This window comes from Salminus brasiliensis, chromosome 10, assembly GCF_030463535.1.
Source record: "Salminus brasiliensis chromosome 10, fSalBra1.hap2, whole genome shotgun sequence".
In the NCBI taxonomy this organism is placed as follows: Eukaryota; Metazoa; Chordata; class Actinopteri; order Characiformes; family Bryconidae; genus Salminus; species Salminus brasiliensis.
In genome coordinates, this window is record NC_132887.1 from 33,926,407 (window position 1) to 33,946,629 (window position 20,223).

Consider the following 20,223-nt stretch of genomic DNA (forward strand, 5'->3'; position numbering starts at 1 on the left):
ACATATGCAACCAAAACAGCTCTATCCCGTCAAGGCATGGATTTCACAAGACCTAGGAAGGTGTTCTGTGGGACATGGCACCAAGATGTTAGCAGCAGATCCTTTAAGTACTTTTATGAACCACATCAAGAAGCCTTGGGTACCCATGCCCATCTGTCAGCGGCTGACTAGTTGTCCTCCCTTGGGCCACTTGTGGTGAGTATTGACCACCATTTTACAGATGCTCTGACCCTTCAGTTGTCTAGCCTTCACAATTTGGCCCCCTGGTCCAAGTGGCTCCAATTCTTCAGCTAGGTAATTTTTCCAACACAACAAATTCAAGAAATGACTCTTCACTTGCTTCCCAATATGCACATCTAATTTCTTGACAAGTGCGTAATTGAACTGAGTTTAAAATGCTCCATTTTAGAGTAGGGTCTTAGAGTAGGGTTTAGAGTCAAAATTGCACTTCCTGATGCTGACGACATTTTATGATGATGAAAATTTAATCTATCAGAGGAAATCTCCTTCTCTATGGTTTCGGTTCATTTTTAAGGACGGGCCAGAATTATTGTTATTTGGACTTTTTTTTTATTACAGTCACTTCCCAACAACACACCAACCTTGTAAGGAAGTAGACAATAAAATCCCTGTAACGCCCTCTAGTGTTCACATAGCAAAACTGCACAAATACCACAAACTAACAAAAACATGCAGTGACTCACTTTAACCATACAATGACATAAGCCATCTTTTAAGAAACTGGAAAACAATGACATAAGTACTTTACATAGTAAATATATAATAAAAAAAAACAAGCAGGTAACAATAAGACAGAAAACGCAAAACAAACCTTTACAAAAATATTATTTCTCTACAAAATATTCTCTGCAAAATTCATTATTTGCTGGGTTGTAAAACAAATGAACCAATACGACCAGTAATGCAAAAGCAGCGGTCATAAAATACAGATGTGGTAATAAATATATATATCTTGCTTTGTAATGTCTTGAATGTGAGTAACCTTTGATTTGGTCAGAGAACAGAGACAATACGCACACAAACAAAATGATAAAACCATACAAGGAAAATACAGTGCATTGCATTCGTTATTTACACAGAGAGTTATATACAGAAAGGTAAGGCCACAGTTACTAGAGTCCCATAGTCTGTTGCTGCAGGCAGTTGGAGTCAGATGTGTTTCCCTGTCAGAAAAAAGAGTGGCTGGTCCTCTTTGGCGTTGGCTGTCTGAAACTCGTCACTCAGACGGAACCTCCACTCATCCTCCAGCTCCAGTCGGACCACAGTCTGTCGGAGAGCGCTCCTGTTGGGGCAGATGACGCACAGAGTCGCCCCTGAACAAGCAGAGAGGAGGAATTAACATGTATGTTAAAACCAGAACTTTCAAATTATAACACAACTGAATTGGAACAGATACAAATACTGCTGAAAACTGTGTTTCTATGGTTACACTTGTTGAACATTAGGCCCTCTTTCTTTGCCATTGGTGTTCATGTTATATAATCATTTAAATGTAATTAAATTCTTAATCAGAGTCTGTACATTTCTGATTTGTTACAATGTCAAGAAACCAAGAAAAGATGGTTTCTAATTCCACAAAATATGTTCCACTAAGAAAAAATAATAAAACTCTATGGTATTGGTATTGATTGAAAGTTTACACACTACACTACACCTACACAACAACTTTCAATAAGCCATGGATGAGAAATAGCTAATAAAAAAAATAAAATCACAAAATTAATTTATCACTGGTGATAACTGCAACCTTTAAGGGTTATTTTAAATCATTAAGGACTAAAGATAGCAGAGAGGGGAATACTAATAGTAATGAGAATAACATGGTTATGACTACCTTCCTTTTAAGACCTGTGTATGATTTGGTTCAGATTCATTTTCTATGTGTGCAATAATTTTGCTTACTAAATGACTAAATTACTGGATTAAAATTATTAGTTTTTGAACTTGAATTTATTTGTACATTATGGTGGGAAATAAGTATTTGGTCAATAATAAAAGTTCAACTCAATACTTTGTAACATAACCTTTGGTCAAATGTTTTCATAAGTCTTCACCAGGTTTGCACACACTGTAGCTGGTATTTTGGCCCATTCCTCCATGCAGATCTTCTCTAGAGCGGTGATGTTTTGGGGCTGTTGCTGGGCAACACGGACTGTCAACTCCCTCCACACATTTTCTATGGGGTTGAGGTCTGGAGACTGGCTAGGCCACTCCAGGACCTTGAAATGCTTGTTACAGAGCCACTCCTTCGTTGCCCAAGCGGTGTGTTTGGGATCATTGTCATGCTAGAAGACCCAGCCACTTTCCATCTTCAATGCTCTCACTAATGGAAGGAGGTTTTGGCTTAAAATCTCACGATACATGGTTCTGTTCATTCTTCCCTTAACACTGATCAGTCGTTCTGTCCCCTTTGCAGAAAAACAGCCCCAAAGAATGATGTGTTCACCCCCATGCTTCACAGTAGGTATGGTGTTCTTGGGATGCAAGTCAGCATTCTTCTTCCTCCAAACACGACGAGTTGAGTTTTTACCAAAAAGTTCTATTTTGGTTTCATCTGACCACATGATATTTTCCCAGTTCTCTCAAATCTCTCTGGATCATCCATATGCTCTCTGTCAAACTTCAGACGGGCCTGGACATGTACTGGCTTAAGCAGGGGGAAACGCCTGGCACTGCAGGATTTGAAACTCTCTCCGCGTAGTGTGTTACTGATAGTAGCCTTTGTTACTTTGGTCCCAGCTCTCTTCAGGTCATTCATCAGGTCCCTCTGTGTAGTTCTGGGATTTTTGTTCACTGTTCTCATGATCATTTTGACCTTGTGTGGGGCCCCAGAAAATTCTTGTAGTTTCACTTTTCCCAGCCTGGTGCAGGTCTACACTTTTCTTCCTGGTGTCCTTCGACAGCTCTTTGGTCTTGGCCATGGTTAAGTTTGGAGTCTGACTGTTGACTGCTTGAGGCTGTGGACAGGTGTCTTTTATACAGATAACGAGGTCAAACAGGTGCCATTAATACAGGTAACGAGTGGAGGACAGAAGAGCTTCTTAAAGAAGTTGTTACAGGTCTGTGAGAGCCAGAAATCATGCTTGTTTGTGGGTGACCAAATACTTATTTTCCACCATAATTTACAAATAAATCCTTTAAAAATACTACAATATGATTACCTGGATTTTTTTTTCATTTTGTCTCTCATAGTTGAGGTGTGCCTATGATGAAAATTACAGATCTCTCTCATCTTTCTAAGTAGGAGAACTTGCACAATCAGTGACTGACTAAATACTTTTTGCCCACTGTATCTGGTTCTCACTGTTTACTATTGAACTCCCTTATTCTTACTAAAAACATTAAAAAGAACAGTATCGTTTGCGAATGTAACTTTACAATGATTTGAAGAGATGAATCAGATGTATTAGAGCAGAGGGAAAACACTAAACTCTGCTGTGGTCCTAGAGCTGAATTTGTATAACCTGAATTTGTATTTGTATTACCTTTGTAAGTAGGTGTTATTTGTATAACACCTACTGTGCCCAACCTGAGTGAGCTTGGACTTGATGAATATCTATATTGATGACAATTAATTAGGTAAGGTTTATTTGTATGTACAAATACAGCTTCTCACTCACCTTTCAGGAACTGGAACTTCTTGAGGAAGCCAGGTGTGACGAAAGAGTCGCAAAAATACAGTAGGAGGCCACTGAAGAGCAGGCCAGCTGTGCTGATGTTGACGGAGTGTGGTCTTGAGCTGACAAAGCACACCGTCACCTAACAGAAACACACACAGTCAGAGATCAGGACCAACTGCATCAGTAGTATCATTCAGATTATTAGAAATGATGATTAGATGATTGCTACTCTTTTCCGTAAATGATTTAATCAAGCTGTTAGCAGGTATTTTACTCTTTAATTTAAGACACAATATATTGCAGTGCATCCAACAATAATGGCAGAATGGTATACATGGTAGAAGAAAAAACTAAATTTCACACTTTGCTTTGGTCCAAACAGACTACTGTTAAGTTTAAATAAATTGCTAATTTTAGGAGAAACCTAAAACAAAACACATTTCAGAAACATCATACTGAATGTTCTCCTCATCTAAATAATCTTTCAGCTTCTGCTTATTAAGGATCTTGGTGTACCTCGGGGCCCAGGTTAAGATAGCAGTCCACAGACAGTACAGGGTGGCTGTAGTTGCCAGCACTGAGGGGAAACAGCCGCTGGCTGGTGTGCTGGAGGTACTTCTCCAGCAGAAGCTGAGCTGGAGTGGCCAGGAACAGGTGCTTACTGTCTGGGGCGCAGATATACTGGGACGGCTGCACTGTGGTTGGAACGTCTGTCATCTGGGGAGAGTTTCAGTAATAATTATGTAATGCAGTTTGATACATAATAACATTGAACTGTAAAGTTCAGTGGTTGATGTAAACAGGGTCATTTAGTGTGTTGCAATGATGCACTGTAGAGCAACCTATCAACTCAAATGGGTAGTGACAAGAACAATGTGTGTACAAATGAAAATAAAGGCATTTCCTCCATATATAGCCATTTATTTTCCAAAACATTCAGTGAACTTACTGTAATTTAAGTTGACTGAGCATGTAATGTTTATTATGGTGAACTAGTGAATATGTATTCTTTGATATGTATTCATCGCTTTGCCCTACGATGTGAACAAATCTGACTTGGAAAGTTTATTTACAATTGGAACATTTCACAGTTTGGTTATTTCTGAAATGTTTAACAATGCACATTAGCATTATCATGACTGCATTAAGATAATGCTAACATGGTTTTTCTTACAGAAATCTACACGATACCACCAGATTCAATATCAGCAGTGCCAGCACATTTGGGCAGACTGTTCCTTTAGTGTTGGCATGACCATATTTAGATATTGCAAACAAGCATTCTACCATTATTCATTCAACATCAGCTGTGATTGCATGTTTTGATAAAATGTTCTTTTAGCATTAGCACAATTATACACTATATGGACTATGCACCCCAGCAACCCTGCTCTGTAACTTCACAAGTTGGTGTGTTTCCTAAACACTTCCAGTTTTCAATAATACCACTCACAGTTGATGCTGGAATATCTAGGAGAGAAGAAATTTCACAAACTGACTTGTTGCAAAAGTGGCATCCTATTATAGTACCACACTGGAATTCAGTTATTTCTTGAGCTCTTCAGAACCACCCATTCTTTCACTAATGTGTGCAAAGGCAGACTGCATGAGAAGGTTTTTGATTGTACGCTCCTGTGGCAATGGGACTGAATGAAACACCAGAATTCCAATAATCCCAATATGCTTTCATTAGCTACACATAGTGAAGTATTTTTCATTGTGCAGTATTTTATATTCTAAACCATTTCTTTTAAAAGAATGTAGGATTCCAACCTTGGTCTTGATTATGAAGGTACGGTATCCTCCAATAGCTATCTGCTTCTTCATTACGCTGAAGTTGTTGAAGCGGCACATGAGAAGGCCAGCGCTCAGGACCCGGAGGTTAAAGTCCACATCATCACATGTAAATCTAGTGTAGACAGAGGGATGGAGAACATCTGTGAGCATGTGTGAACGTTTTTGTTATTAATGTTACTTTTTAGGATATATTTGTAACATTTGAGCTTAGAGTCTGTCAGGTTTTTTGTACATAATACAATTTGTACATAATAGAATCTGATAGAACAGTCTGAGCTAACCGGTTTTGATTGTACTGCACATCCTGTGTAAGGTCCACGTTGAGAAGTAGAAAGTCGTGCAGGTGTCCTCGTGAAAAAGGCTCTCTGCGCTGTCCAATTCCAGAACCTCGACTTGACCACTTTCTGAGGCCGCAAAGGCCATACTGGGTGATGTCTGGAGATGCCTCCATATGCTGCAGGACCTGCTTTAGTGACACGTTCCGCTCTGTTCCAGCAGTACCACTGGATATACACACAGACAAATTTAGCAACCCTTCATATTATTTATGCTTTTCTCAGTGCTGAAACAAACAGTAATGTGCCTTTTAAAGACAAGGACTTTACCATATTTGGCCATTAGGGTTCGTTATATTGACAAAAACATTGCACTTCTTGAGCTAGTCTATTATATGCAGCCATGGCCTAAATTCAAGTGGACTTAGGGCTGGCACATCGGTATTTCAGTCTCCTGAAACTTGGCAGGAAGTGGGGGTGAGCAGAGTGAACAACATTAACTGCTGAGGCACCTAACCCACCCACCCCAGTGCTGAGGTGGCTTTCTTCTTCAATAGCGTTTGTGAGTGTTCACTCCCACAAATGTGTAAATATGGTTAAGGTAGTATTACTACTGTAAAAGTGTTTTCATTTTCTAATTCAGAATGTTCTAAATGCTTTGGTAGATGAGAACCTTGATCACAGACATACCTCTGTAAAGAACCAAATTAGATCTAGTGTAATGCAATAGTAAAAACATGAAGGCTGGAAGGCCTTATCAGACCTAATCAGACAGACTTAACAGCTTCCGTTTACTGACACTCACATTTTAAAGGTAATGATGGAGAATTAATGATGAAGAATGATATAGAACTGTAACCACCGTGTAGGGATTTCTAAAGGTCTTTAAGACGAAGAAGAAGTATAAAAGCACCTTTTGGGATCAATATCTACGCTGTTCCACATGACACACGAATCATCTGCCAGGATGATGAAGGGCCAGACATCCTGTGGACGACTGCCATGCTCTACCCTACGATTACGCTCTAACTCCAGATTGTGGTAGGACAACTCTTTAATGAGGAAATGTGCTGCGCCTATGAGGATGAGAGAGAGAGAGAGAGAGAGAGAAAGAGAGGTAATAAGTTTTAATTTCACAGTTACTTACCACTTTCTTTCCTTGTGCACTTTTATAGGAAATTGCAGTTACCTATTCCAGCTCCATTAAAGATGGTAGGCAGGACCAGCATGATGTGATTGGGCCAATACTTCTTATAGACGGCCATCTCATACTCTTTGATGACCAAGATATGGAGATGTGAGGCTCCATCCATGGCATGATACAGGTTGAACAGGCCGTGCTCATGGCGACCCGTGGTAGGTGTAAATATGGGGCTCTTGATGCAATCAGGATTCTATAAGCAAGAAAGTTCAATTATGTTATATAATACAATTGTCATTTTAACGGCACATACGTGGCAACAAGGTACAACTAAATATTACTATATTTTTCATAGTATATACTAAATATTCTGAAATATTCAATCTTGATGTATATTTTATCCTCTAATTGCCATGTTTCTTCTAATCTTATCTAATGCATTGGGGGAATCACTGGTTTGCTCAAGCTGAATATTAGTAGTCCATACCCATTCAGAGGTGAGGGGCAGTCTCATGCTCTCAAGTTGGCCTCCTGGTTGGCTGAAGGAGAAGTGATGCTCTTTGGACTTGGGAATGATGAAATAGAGCTGGATCTCCTCCCCAAGCAGCAGGTGAGAGAAAGTGAAGGCATGCAGGGTGGATTCATACAGCTGAAAACACACACAAACACACATTCATGCAGCAGGCTGCAATTAAATAATCATGTTTGCATGCATTGGGATGAAGGGAACAAAATGGCTACGTTGAATAAAAAAAAAGTGATGATACAACAATAATATCATAATGTCAGTTCTGATTATTGTCTAGCCTTAACATATGATTACCTGGTATCGAGGGTTGAAGCCCATGTACTGATGGCACTGTTCACAGTGATGGTAAGTGTTGTAAGCTGCATATTTGGAGAGTTTTATCCGTGCAGTACGTCGGCGGAGGTACACGTCCTCCTGACGCCGGGGGGTTCCTTAAAAAACACATGTAAATGGAAAATTTTCAATTATATCTTGTCAAACCATATACATTATATGGTTGTATAAATGACATACAGTGCTCTGTAAACATTTGGTATGTAAGAAATGATATATAAAGCTTATGCTTATTGTTTTTATCCAATACCTAGTTTATCTAATCAATCTTTCATTAAATGGAACCGGTGAAACTGAACAAATTCTTACAGAGGTTTGGATGCAGAGAGAAGACACCAAACCTGTGTTCTTATTTACTAAAAACACACTCTTCTTGCTCTTTATTGTACTTGTGTTTTTGCATTTATTTTTGCTAGTGTATTCGTTCTAATATCTACTATAAAATATTTACAGCACTGTATTCCTTACTCTCTGCATTTGGAGTGAAGTCAGGAGAATAGATGAAACTGATATCCTCATATTTGGGATCATGGATGGTAAGGTCAAATGGCATTCCTCTCATGGTGTCTGCATTAGGCCAGGTCGCAATAGCCTGATGATACCGCACCAAATCTGACTGGGAATCTAGAGAGAGAAGCCACAGACAGTCATTCACATTTGCCTTTATACATCAGTGATTCAGTGGTTTTATAAGTGACAGTGTACAATATGATTTGCACATTATCACAAAAGGGAATTGATGTTTTATACTTACTGCAGTTGATATCTTCTTCATCATAAATGTCCACCTCCATGAGTCGGATAAGCATGCGGGAAAGAATGCCCAGAAATTGTAGATATGCCCCAGTCTTCCCGACCTAGAGATATATAAAACAGCCCAGTATATCAATTCCAACAGTGTGTGCAGATGAAACGTCATCTAAGCAAACGTTCTTTGCTGCTCATTCATTGTTCCTTCCAAAAGAGTTTTTGTTAGAGTCACTGTCTCTACTGTTCAAGGAAGTCTTTTTACTAGTTTTTTGAGGACTGGTGTGAGGATTTGATTGCATCCAGCAACAAGGGGATTAGTGAGGGCAGAATGTTGGATGATTAACACCCTACCTTATCCCCAACTCAAAAAGTATCAGTGATTCACCATACCAGACAACACAGTTCCACTGCTCCTCAGTTCAATGATGGGGGCTTTATACCCCTCTAGCCCTTGCATTAGGCATGGTGCCAATACATTCATGTTTATCTGCTCCAGAGAGCAGATGCAGATAGGTTGATAGATTGATTGATATATGGAGAGAAATATTATTATTGAATAATATTAGTAATATTATTAGTATTATTCTTTTATAATAGCAATTTATAAGCATGTTTGTATTTTTTGATGAAAGTAAAACAGATGTTTTAGGTTAAAGACTTGACAGTTTTCCTGTTCTTTCGTGAGGGACAAAAATGAAACATGAAAAAAGAATGTAAAGTATTCCTAAACTTTTGATGTGTATCTGTTGAAGTGTTTCGTACTTCAAAATTGCAATCATTATGTAGCAATTTAATTTCACTGCAATATTTCATCCAGTTCACAGAGCTGTACTGCTAACCTGTGGTGGCCCACTGAGGAGCAGCCTGCGTGGGTGAAAGTTATCGGAGCGTCCCTCGGCCCGGTTACTGCTGTCCATGTGGTGCGGTCTGGGCACTGTCCATTGCCTGTAGTAGAGAGACTGCTCAGTGCAGGTCATCATCTTGCTAAGGAGGGGTCTAAAGGAGCTGGCCCACTCCACAGAAGCGTGTGGGAGAAAGGATGTAGGCTTGGGTAAGCCACTCGCGTCCACAGTGGTGATGAGATCATAGAGAACTTTGGGGAGGAGCACCACAGGGGGGCGGTTGAGGTTACGGCCCCAGGAGCAGCACGGCCGCACCGGGGAGGCCTGTGTGGACGAGGAGCCGGGGGAAATGGACTTAGAAGATCGTCTCTGAGGAGTGCTCCTGCTCAGAGTGGGCTGCTTGTCTGTTTTGTGAGGAGAGAAGTCAGCCTGGTAATGATCCGGGCCAGATAGTGTGTTGTTTACTGCAGGCCACCAGGGGGAGACAGAGAGAATGAGACAAAAAAAGTGCCAATGAGAAATTTGTCCAGAGAAATGCAGCAGAACTGCATGTATTTCCATTTATCTGATTGACAAACAGGCAAGCAGACAGACAGATCACATCTTACAGAAAACATCTTCTAGTTAAAGCAACATTATATAGAATTTTACCTTAAAACAACACATTTAACTTAAAATAAATCAGCTTCAAACATTTTTAACAAAATTATTGTGATGCTTTCCTGACTTGTAATTTGGAAAATCTCTATTATTGCTACTCTGGGGTCAGCATGCAAGAAAGTCATATTCATGTTAAATACTGTAATATTACTCTATTGCCTCAGTCCACAACCATTAAAGCTGGTTTTGTATTGCACAGCATGTCAATGTGCAAAGCATTTGTTTATGCATTTATTGGGCTCAAATTGCAAAATTCCACTTCTTGACTCTAGATGGAGCCTAGGAGCCAGAAATCACCAATTCTTACATAATACTGCTTTAATACACCTTACATTGATTTGTAAATATTATATTATTTGTTTTATTTATGGACATTTGGCATGTTTTAAGTCCTATCCACAAATTATTGTACTGTATCAAAAGATAATCATTTAAATAATATTTTGTGAAACTAAAACCATATAATGACAAAATAAATGGATGCACGGGTGAATGAATTGATAGAGCGACAGACAGATAGAAAGATAGATAAGTGTATCCAGCATCCCTCTAAATAAAGATCCTTGGGACCCCAATCCGCAGTATGTCCCTTGTAAATTGCTAATATCAGGACCACTCACAAACAGCGATCATGACAAAGATGGGTTCTGCTTCAGATCCAGCATGGTAAACCAATCAGTATTTCAGGTCAACCAGTCCTTTAGTGTTGTTGAACTCTGTGTTGGTCTGAAAGCTCTCAAGAAAGCTGTGTTCTGCTGTTTTTTCCATTTAAAGGGGAATTTCACAGTTTCTCTACTATGTATAAATTCACATAGAAACAACTGTAAATAATATTTACATCTCAACAATTGAAGTATTTCTAATTTTTTTTAAATCCTAGTGGAATTCCCCTTTAAACAGGTACCTGTGCTGAGCATCAAGGGCATGTGGCCCAACTAACCATCCACCACCAGCTCTTCCTCCTCGTTGTCTGTACTGCTAAGTTTGTCAGGGTCACTCTCTGAGAGGTCGCTGGATGTGCGAGCCCCTCGCAGGCTTTGCTGCTCTGCTGACACCAGGTAGGCTGCCAGGCCAAGCTCCTGCTCCAGAGCTGTCCTCTGCAGAGCGCAGCAACTCATCACCCGCTGGTCACAGTACTTCAGAGATCTGCCACAATGAGACATGCAACATATAGTGACATGACAAATAACGCTTTATCAATACCAAATACTTCTCAACTGTGATATACAGTATAAATGAGCATATCATTAAGTAAATTACTAGTGTTTTATGGTTAACATAAATTATCATACAGAACATTTTTTCCAGGAAGTGCTGACCATCAAAAAATATATCCACTGTATAATGTATCTATCCACTGGCTTTCTTGGTGTCTATTTTGTAGCAAATCTTTTAGGCATATAATGAACACAGAGCTAGCAAGGTAAAATTCAGCCACTACACCACATTTGCCCAGAAATATAATGTATGTACTGAAAACTAAGTTTACATTTTCATTTGTAGCAAAGATGTCATACAGTTTACATACAGTAGTACATTTTACCTTTTCATCTTCCACACATTGATCTTTTTATGCAAATTTTAATTAATTCTTTATTTGTTTAATGAATTAAACAAAATACTAATAATTTGTTTATTGTTTAATGTTAGGTGTCTCCATTTATTGCAGTATTGCAGTATGTAAGAAGCCAGAAAATGCAGGCTCATGCCTGCACAACGGGGCAAGACAACAAACTGCTTGCCAAGGCTCATTCCCATTTGGCGAGGACACAGCAATGCCTCAGCAAATCCTCAGCTAATTATTTTTGCATCCATTTTGCTCATGGATGTCTTCTTGACCTCTTTTCTGTTACCACTGACATGGAATGAATTTCATATTAGATAGGCTTGGAGAGACCATTCCACTGAGGTCAGTTCAGACTTTTTTGAAAAAGACTCCAAATATGTTTTCAATATTGCACTTATACTAGTATTTAATCTTATACAAAGTACTAGATTACAGATGGTTTGACAATTGTACCTTGAATCCACTGAATATATATAGATACGCTGTAGAAATAAGCTGTAAAATGCAAGCTATCCACCCGTTTATTACTAAACTCAATGCATACAATCATCAACTATACTCATTTCAATCGAGTAGAATGTGATATTAACCAACAGAAATCTTTCCATTCTAGGAGCTTGGATACACATCATTCTAAGCACCCTTCAAAACCTCTACCATTAATCTACAATATTATGAGCATTACAAACATCAAAAAATATGAAAATTAATCCAAACGTAAGTAGCAATAGGGATGTGCGGAACACACTGACCCATTATTCACAGTTTAGCTAGTAGCATTCAAGTTTTCTAATACCAACAACAATAATGTTTGGAGCTCATAGTATATAAAACTGATTATTGAGAGCAGTGGTCTCCATTCCTCACCTTGGAGAGATACCTTCCTGCAGGTTTCAACTCCAACCCAAATCTAATACAACCAATTTAGCCAATCAGGGACTTCTGAAGGCAGTAATGAGTTGGATCAGGGTAGGATCCAAAATCTGTGGGAAAATTTCTCTCCAAGAGTAACCACTGATCACAGAGCATTGTCCTATCATGTTTATTTCTTGTGAGTCTGCCTCTAAAACAAAAGTTAACCGTGCATACCTTGGCAGGGACTCTCCCATTGGATCCATGCCAGTAAAAATAAGGATGCAGGGCAAAGCTTCCAGCTCCAGGTATGTGTGAGGAGTCCATTCTGGGTCTTGGATCTTCAGCCACAGCTATGCACATATACAACCAACAGACAATGAGCATCACAATACAGCAAGTGACCAACTGTAGGTTAAATCTTTAAAGATCATTCATTTTAATGTAAAAAAAAAAAATTGGTTTTATTGCCCAAGTAAGATTTCTATCACAAGATCTCTATCTCATCTGCTGCATCCGTGGATAATTCTGCTAAAGAAACACACTTACAGTAGAATTCAGTGGGTTTCAGAAATTGCTGAAATTGTCCTTGGTTATTGACCTTACGCTACATATTGTAGATAGATATAACAATAAAAATGCCTAGGTGTATATTTAAGCCAAATGTACTAACAGACAACAATAAATACCCTTAGCTGATCGAGAAAGTGCTTGCCCACGACGATTCCAGACGTGGGGTCCCCTAGTACAACTTCAAAGCGGTCATGAAGCCCCAGGCGGTCACGTATGCGGCAGAGTTGCTGGTGTGCCAGAGCTGCCAGGGCTGGGAAGGGAATCCGGAGCAGCAGCATGTGTCCATGTTGGCTGGAGCAGCGGTGTGTCGAACTCAGCAGGCACTGCACCATCTCTAGGGTCTCAACTGAGGTATGCTTCTGCAGTTGGGCCTGGCCTCCAGCTGTAGCCATCAGGGCCACAGAGTAGTGCTGGAGTAGCACCTGAGTGCGGATAACCACACTGTGCAGCTTTGGGAATCTGACGGACAAAAGAATGTGTAAGTAAGTGTAAGTAAGTAAGTGTAAGTAAGTAAATAAGACAGTTGATCCTGGGGAAACTGTTATGCTCAGGAAGCATAATGTTTTATTTAGTTGCATGTTAATTAGTATATTGTCGCTGCCTCCAAAATAGCAACTTTACAGGAGGAAAAAAACGTATTAATGTTCAATGAAAGTTAATGTAAAAATATTTTATTTCAAGTCATTTTGGAGCATTTCTATTGGTCCATTTATCAGGAATTGTGACACCATATAAAAACAACTGCCAGATTCAATTTATTGTCGAATAGGTAAAGGTTTTTGCACTGCAGCGATGATATTAAGTATAAATGAAATTTAACTCATATTGATGCACTAACATGAATGCTGATAATATAGTAAGTAGTAAATGATTACATATTGTCACTATCATTGTTCATTTTTTTTTTTTTTTTACATATTTTGAACATATTGAGCGCCTTTACATTGTGTCAGAATATTATGATAATGGTCCTATTGGCATGTGTCCAATTTTTACATTGGTTTTCACTGAATATTTTAAAGGTTTCTCAGTTCCCTATAAAACAGTAATTTAGAAAAATAAGGTTTTATTCCGACAGCAACAATTTACTCACATACTTGACAGGACACTCTGTCTAAATCGAGAACCTAACCACTACTGTCTAACAGTGCCACAATAGTGTCTTGAGTGAATATTTACTATTTAAAAATGACAAAAAGTAGGGAAGAACAATAATAACTACATGCAATTTTGGGGGGATTGTTTTTGTCCTTTTGTCCTTTGAGGATTGTTTGAAATATTTGTTTTGTCCTGCCAAGTTTTCAAAAACGTCCACCACGGAGAGAGCTTAAAAAATTAGTTTTTAGTGACCGAAAACTGCATTTTTGTGTTGGCGGGAGGGCCAAAACACAGACAAAACCATGATGAGGGATGCAATGATGTGCTACAAATTACTACATAAATAACATATATGTCCACTATGTATCATAGTGTAAATTATTCCATAGTGTAAATTATTTATCTAAATTTTTGTAACTGAGTGTCCTGCTATCCCTTTCTGCTGTTACACTGTGAATTTCCCCACTGCGGGACTAATAAAGGACTATCTTATCTTATGCAGTTTTTATGCCAAAATGTCCCTTTAGGTAAATGTTTAACACATCTACTATTAGTCTACTTTTTATTCAGTTCTACCTCAGATGTTCACTACTATTCTCACAGTTAATGTTTTAATTGACCTCTGTTGGTTAATTACTTGCACTGCTTTACTGTTGCTCACACCCCTTATTTCCAAACTTTAACATTTTATTTTAGGCCACAAAGATCCAAAAGAATAAAGAATGGTGAACAAACTTCAATTTCAAAGTACTCTATTGTAGTTTTATTATTTTAATGACACATAACTCAAGTAGTTGTTTAACTTACTTTTTTGCTGTTTTTGCTGTTTGTGTCTACATGAATTATTGTACTACATAACAACAGTTCTGAGTTTAGGCTAATCTACTCACCTCAGGAACAGTAACAACAGTTTAAGGCATAAATTAATTGAGGTTATTCCTAAGTAAATAGCAAAGCACTTTTGTAAGTCGCTCTGGATAAGAGCGTCTGCTAAATGACGTAAATGTAAATGTAATTATTAGTGATGTACCTCTCCTCCAGGGCTGTGACCATGTTTTCAAATGAACTGTCGAAGCGCAGCAAAGGGAGACCTTTCCCTGAACGTGTGGACTCCAAGAGCTCAGACACACCAAAGTACTTTGTTTTCTCGTGGTAGAGATCTACATCCTTCATATAAAAACACAAGTTTTGGTTTAGTGCCTCAGATAAAGATTTTTTAAAGCTTTTAACCATGTAATGTAAGTGTCTCAATTGCCTTTTAATGATTTTGCCAGCTTTAAATCCTTACATTGTTAAATGCAGATGGCCAGTGGATCTCATTGTATGGGCTGATACGTGTGTATTGAGTCTGGAGGGCGAAGGGGAAAGAGGTCACATGAAGAGTCAGGATGTTGGCAGCCTCTTGAATCTGCCTGCAGTTCAGCAAGCTGTCCACAAGTCCTTCATTGGGCTTGCCCCCCACTCTACTGTACTGTCCACTGCAAAAGCCCAAAAGAAGGTCAGTTTCAATAAAAGCCAAATAGGTAGAGCTGGACACATCTTGGATCAGAGAACTTGTTAACTGTTACCTGCTAATGTCCCAGTGTGCATGGTCATGCACCACTATGAAGAGCGTGTAGGGGTTCATCTTGGATTTCTGAATGAGCCCGTTGATCTTTGCTACCACAGCCTGATCCAGCTTTACCACGTACTGCTCAGCATCCTTTGGGGATAGACATTCCTGGTCCAGGCCTAACTCCTGAAGGACCCCTACAAATGCACAAGACCTTTCATTACTGACCACATACTGACATATACAGTCCAAAAAAAAGTTCATGCTTTTGTGCTTTTGTACTGTCTTGAAGCAAGTATCAACTCCATTGAGTTGATTTTTCATTATTGCCATTTTAGGCAATAATGAAATCTGTACTGTCCTTTTGAAATAATTAACTAATTAAATAAATAGATGCATAAATAAACAACATGGTCATATTAAAACATAGGCTCCTCCATGAAGGTTCTACTGACTGTCTAATAAATAACTGTTGGTCAAATAGATTTTTGTACGTTTATGCTTCCTCTGCTGTATTTGAGTGGGGTGGGATTATATTGGAACACACTCAGAATTAGAGTAGCATAAAGGTAGTTTCTCTGCTTTTATTGTACAGTGTAACTTATCAAACAGATTTGTTTGTGTTGCTTAAATGACTGATCACAGCCTCACAGATCACTGATCACAACAGCACAGAGTTCTACGCTTTAGAAATGCTTACAGTGTTTGAATGATTGGCCACATTTTTACTTGCATTACCAACTAAGACCAAGGTTACTGTAGGCAATTGTGTCTGAACATTACTTTACATCTATAATCTGATATTTTAAATGAATACGTTCAACCTTTGCTAGAAAATAAAGCTTTAAAACATAGGCTTTGTTTACAATGCAGTGGCTACAGTAATGTCAATCCCTGTGTGTTCATACAGCCCTGCTTAGGTTTGTTTTGGTTTGCTCTTCGGTTAATCAAGTCCCTTTTCATCCCTTTTAGCTATATTCAAGAGTAGCAGAAAAAGCTAATACTCTACCTGAATTCCACAGGTGCAGGACCACTTGCTGAAATGCCACTTCAGATGGTGGGACACAGATCAGGAACTCCACCTTGTCAAAGGAGCCTAGGTCCAGGTTGTGCGTGCTTGAGTCAGCAATTGCACACACATGAGACAGGAGCTTCCGTGCCACAGCGAGCTGAATGGGCCGAATCTCACGCCACTCCACACGGTACTCTGTAAAGGAGGCACATCTGACACCGCATACTGTGGAACTCATTGTGTTTTAAATTAATTTAGGTCAAGTATTGACTTTTACGGTAAGGTATGGAATGGTTATCATATGAAATTCACCTGTACATGTTGGTTCTCCTGAGGGTTCCTGTACACAGCCTTGAGCAGAGGGACTGGTATTCTCTGAACTGGCTTTTTCCAGCAAAGCCTCCACATCTCCATCTACAAGTTTTACAAAGGTAAAGGTGCACGTATTTGTCACTGTACAGTGTACAGCGAAATGTGTCCTCTGCATTTAACCCATCTGGTAGTGAACACACACTCACACACACACACACACACGTGTTAGGGGCAGTGAGTACACACACACACCCAGAGCGGTGGGCAGCCAACTCCAGCGCCCGGGGAGCAGAGAGGGCTCAAGGGCCCAACAGTGGCAGCTTGCCAAACCCGGGAATCGAACCCACAACCCTGTTATCGATATCCCGGCGCTCTAACCGCTGAGCCACCACTGCCCTGTATTTAAGGGATTACTCCATAAATACATTAAAGGTTCGAAAGTAATTTCAAACAAATCTGAAAGTACCAATATGAGCATAGTTCTCCCTTTTATTTTGATTGAGATTAGAATTTGTTGTCTAGAAAGTGCTTCTTAGTCAGCATTGCAGCCTTACCTGGACATAAGGAGCTGAAGTAGGCCTCTAGTTCAGCAGTCATCCCAGAAGAAAGCTCCTGACTAATTTGTCTGACACAATCGCTGGGCGAAAGCATGCTCTCAGCAAGTGCTCGTGACTGATGCTTCCCTAAGGGGGAAAATAATAATACGTAGTTTGTAACTATATTAATGGCTGGACAATTAATCGACAATTAATCAAAAATGACATTCTGAACCTCTAGTTGACATAATTTTTTAAAGAAATCCACTAGTACTTTCCCAACTGTGTGTGGGGAGTAGGTATACATTTCACTGAGGATGCATGCATTCATTGGGATCCTAATCCAACCAACTAACTCCTTTCCAAATTCAGATTGTCTCAGTTAGTCTAACCCTCAAAACATATTAAATCCAACAAGCCGCTTACCTGTTACCACTATACAGGACTCTGTCTCTTGGCTCCTGCCCATGCAGATGATCACCACATAATGCGTCTGATTCAGCTTGCCTTCCATTAGCCTCTGGAAGGTGTCGTCCAGTGCCTCTGCCAAGGAAGGCGCCATGTCCAATACCAGGACGCTCTCTCCGCAGGAACTGGTGGCCAGCTTGGCCAACCAGGGGAGCTGTGAGGGGGTTAGGGGCTGAGCCAGGCCGGGGAGAGGAGAGGGAAACTGAGGGTGACTCTGCTGGTACTGGCGGATCTCTGTAAGGTGCGATTCTCGCCAGGACCGCATGAGGATCTGCTCCAGGTCTTCCATCAGGGGCATCTGGTCTGGGGCTAAGATCACAAACATGTACATATAGTACAGTATATTACATTATAAATAATATTACAATAATACATTATTACAGTATATTATTAGTGATTAACAATGCCTGTAATGTGAAAGCTATGTTGTAAAAATATGCAAATTTTACATGCTTAAGCAGCATGTAAGTATGTTGTAATGTTTTATTATATGGGGTCATATCCCATTTTTTACTGTATGTATTATTTTCTCTTGAGGTACCCTTATGATGTTTATGTGGTTTTGTATATGTCACTGTTGGACATCACTGTGCTTTTAAAGCTGTTTTCACATATGAACTCCAGACATTGTCCAGAGTTGCTCTTTCACACATGTAGACACATGTGCGTTCTCACTACAAGAAATGTTCAGCTTTGTGTAGGCAAGATATGGGTGTACAGGAGGCATGACATGACCCACTGTGAATTCTCTGCTCTCTTCACATTCACACTTAAGAGTTCAACATTCACACGTAAGAATTCAACACAAACATATCTATACTTTGCTATACTTTATTTGCTTTTTAGTGTACTGGAGTTAATCCATCAGTAAGTAAAAAAATAGATGTACACTATAAAATGTGTATTTACAGCTAGTGACTATAATTAACAGTGCAATTCAGACATTCATTTGATTACGTATCTGAACCAGTGCAATTGTGTGTTCCTGCCTTACCCAGCTGCACCAGGTAGTAGACGGTCAGCAGGACCTGCATCTCCGTGGAGAGGGGCTGGACAGATGAGGCTCCGTACTGCTCGTAGACATGTGGGAGGGTCTGTGAGCTGCGGTAACACGCCTGCAGACGCCCGTTCACCAACACATCACCTGTGTTCCCACATAGGCGTGGAAGAGCACCATGCCCTGCAGACACACACACACACACACACACGTTAAGAGTAATGTAGGAGTCTGTGCCTCTTACACTTAAAAAAATGAAAAATAAAAAATAAAGGTACTACAAAGGGTTCTTTGAAAGAACATTTGACAGGTTTTAAGAAGTCAATGTAAAGGTTATTTACCAATTTAAAGGTGTTTTACACTCACAGCTCCTTTACAACAATAGTTCTTTCTGAAATCAACAGTTGTTCTGTGGCATCGCTCAAAGGAACTTTGTAGCACCTATATTTTTGAGAGTGTACAGTATGTGTCTAATGACAGAATGTTGCTTTATGAACTTCACCATGATGATAATTACTGAATTGATGAAAATTACTGTAATGGTGTGGCATTTTTGCTCATGCTGTGTTACACACTCTAAAATGTTTTATGTTAATATTCATGATGTGTGTGTTTTAACTGAAGACCATGTGTTTTAACCATGAGGCTTATATGTGCCTATATGTCTGAAAAAACTCCAGTTCCCTCCACCACTGTAGCACGTGACAAAGGTTAAGGCAATTGATGGTGGTGGCAGAATTATCTTTGGTAGTCAAATGACAAACATAGGACTGTCTGTTTGCCGTTGTTTTTCACAATGGAAATGACTTTATCTACAAGTTTTATTTTAATGAAGAGCAACTACTACAACTTGTCAGATGTGATAAAACAGCACTGATTTTTACCAATGACAGACAGTCAGGCCCTGCCCTCTGTATTTTTGCTTTTTCTACATCTTCAACATAGACAAGGCTTGTAAATGAGCTGATTTGTTGGATCTGGTGTGTACTGGTCGGTGTAGTGTAGCCCCTGTCCTGTTGACTACACCCTTAAAACTAAAGGTTCAAATGGTTCTTTGAGCCATAGAGATGTGTGAGATGTGTGAAGAACCTTTTAAAGGTCTATCAATTTAAAGGTTCTTAACACTCACACTTCTCTATGACAAACATGCTTCTTTATTGAACAAAAAGTGGATCTGCGATAGCAGCGCTCAAAGAAGCCTTTGAAGCACCTTTATTTTCGTATTGTACAAATGATGTAAACAATTTATTTTAAAATATGTTTCAATTCATTATTACATATTCTTACA

At 39.4% G+C, this 20,223-nt stretch overlaps 1 protein-coding gene across 1 annotated transcript in view; it reads right to left on the reverse strand.

Annotated features, from left to right (window-relative positions):
• Positions 1-568: 568 nt before the first annotated feature.
• The window catches only part of greb1 (growth regulating estrogen receptor binding 1), a 37,687-nt gene continuing 18,032 nt past the window's right edge, over positions 569-20,223 (reverse strand). The window contains exons 10-32 of the mRNA XM_072689921.1: positions 18,933-19,118; positions 17,897-18,247; positions 17,489-17,617; positions 16,935-17,036; positions 16,620-16,817; positions 15,627-15,807; positions 15,347-15,536; positions 15,089-15,225; positions 13,077-13,419; positions 12,625-12,740; positions 10,909-11,114; positions 9,306-9,772; positions 8,471-8,573; positions 8,185-8,340; positions 7,678-7,814; positions 7,342-7,503; positions 6,903-7,107; positions 6,627-6,789; positions 5,720-5,941; positions 5,415-5,550; positions 4,158-4,358; positions 3,642-3,780; positions 569-1,334 (exon numbers count right to left, since the gene is read on the reverse strand). Of these exons, the coding sequence (XP_072546022.1) occupies positions 1,171-1,334; positions 3,642-3,780; positions 4,158-4,358; positions 5,415-5,550; positions 5,720-5,941; positions 6,627-6,789; positions 6,903-7,107; positions 7,342-7,503; positions 7,678-7,814; positions 8,185-8,340; positions 8,471-8,573; positions 9,306-9,772; positions 10,909-11,114; positions 12,625-12,740; positions 13,077-13,419; positions 15,089-15,225; positions 15,347-15,536; positions 15,627-15,807; positions 16,620-16,817; positions 16,935-17,036; positions 17,489-17,617; positions 17,897-18,247; positions 18,933-19,118 (4,394 nt within the window). The 3' untranslated portion in view covers positions 569-1,170. The remainder of the gene's footprint in view (positions 1,335-3,641; positions 3,781-4,157; positions 4,359-5,414; positions 5,551-5,719; positions 5,942-6,626; positions 6,790-6,902; positions 7,108-7,341; positions 7,504-7,677; positions 7,815-8,184; positions 8,341-8,470; positions 8,574-9,305; positions 9,773-10,908; positions 11,115-12,624; positions 12,741-13,076; positions 13,420-15,088; positions 15,226-15,346; positions 15,537-15,626; positions 15,808-16,619; positions 16,818-16,934; positions 17,037-17,488; positions 17,618-17,896; positions 18,248-18,932; positions 19,119-20,223) is intronic.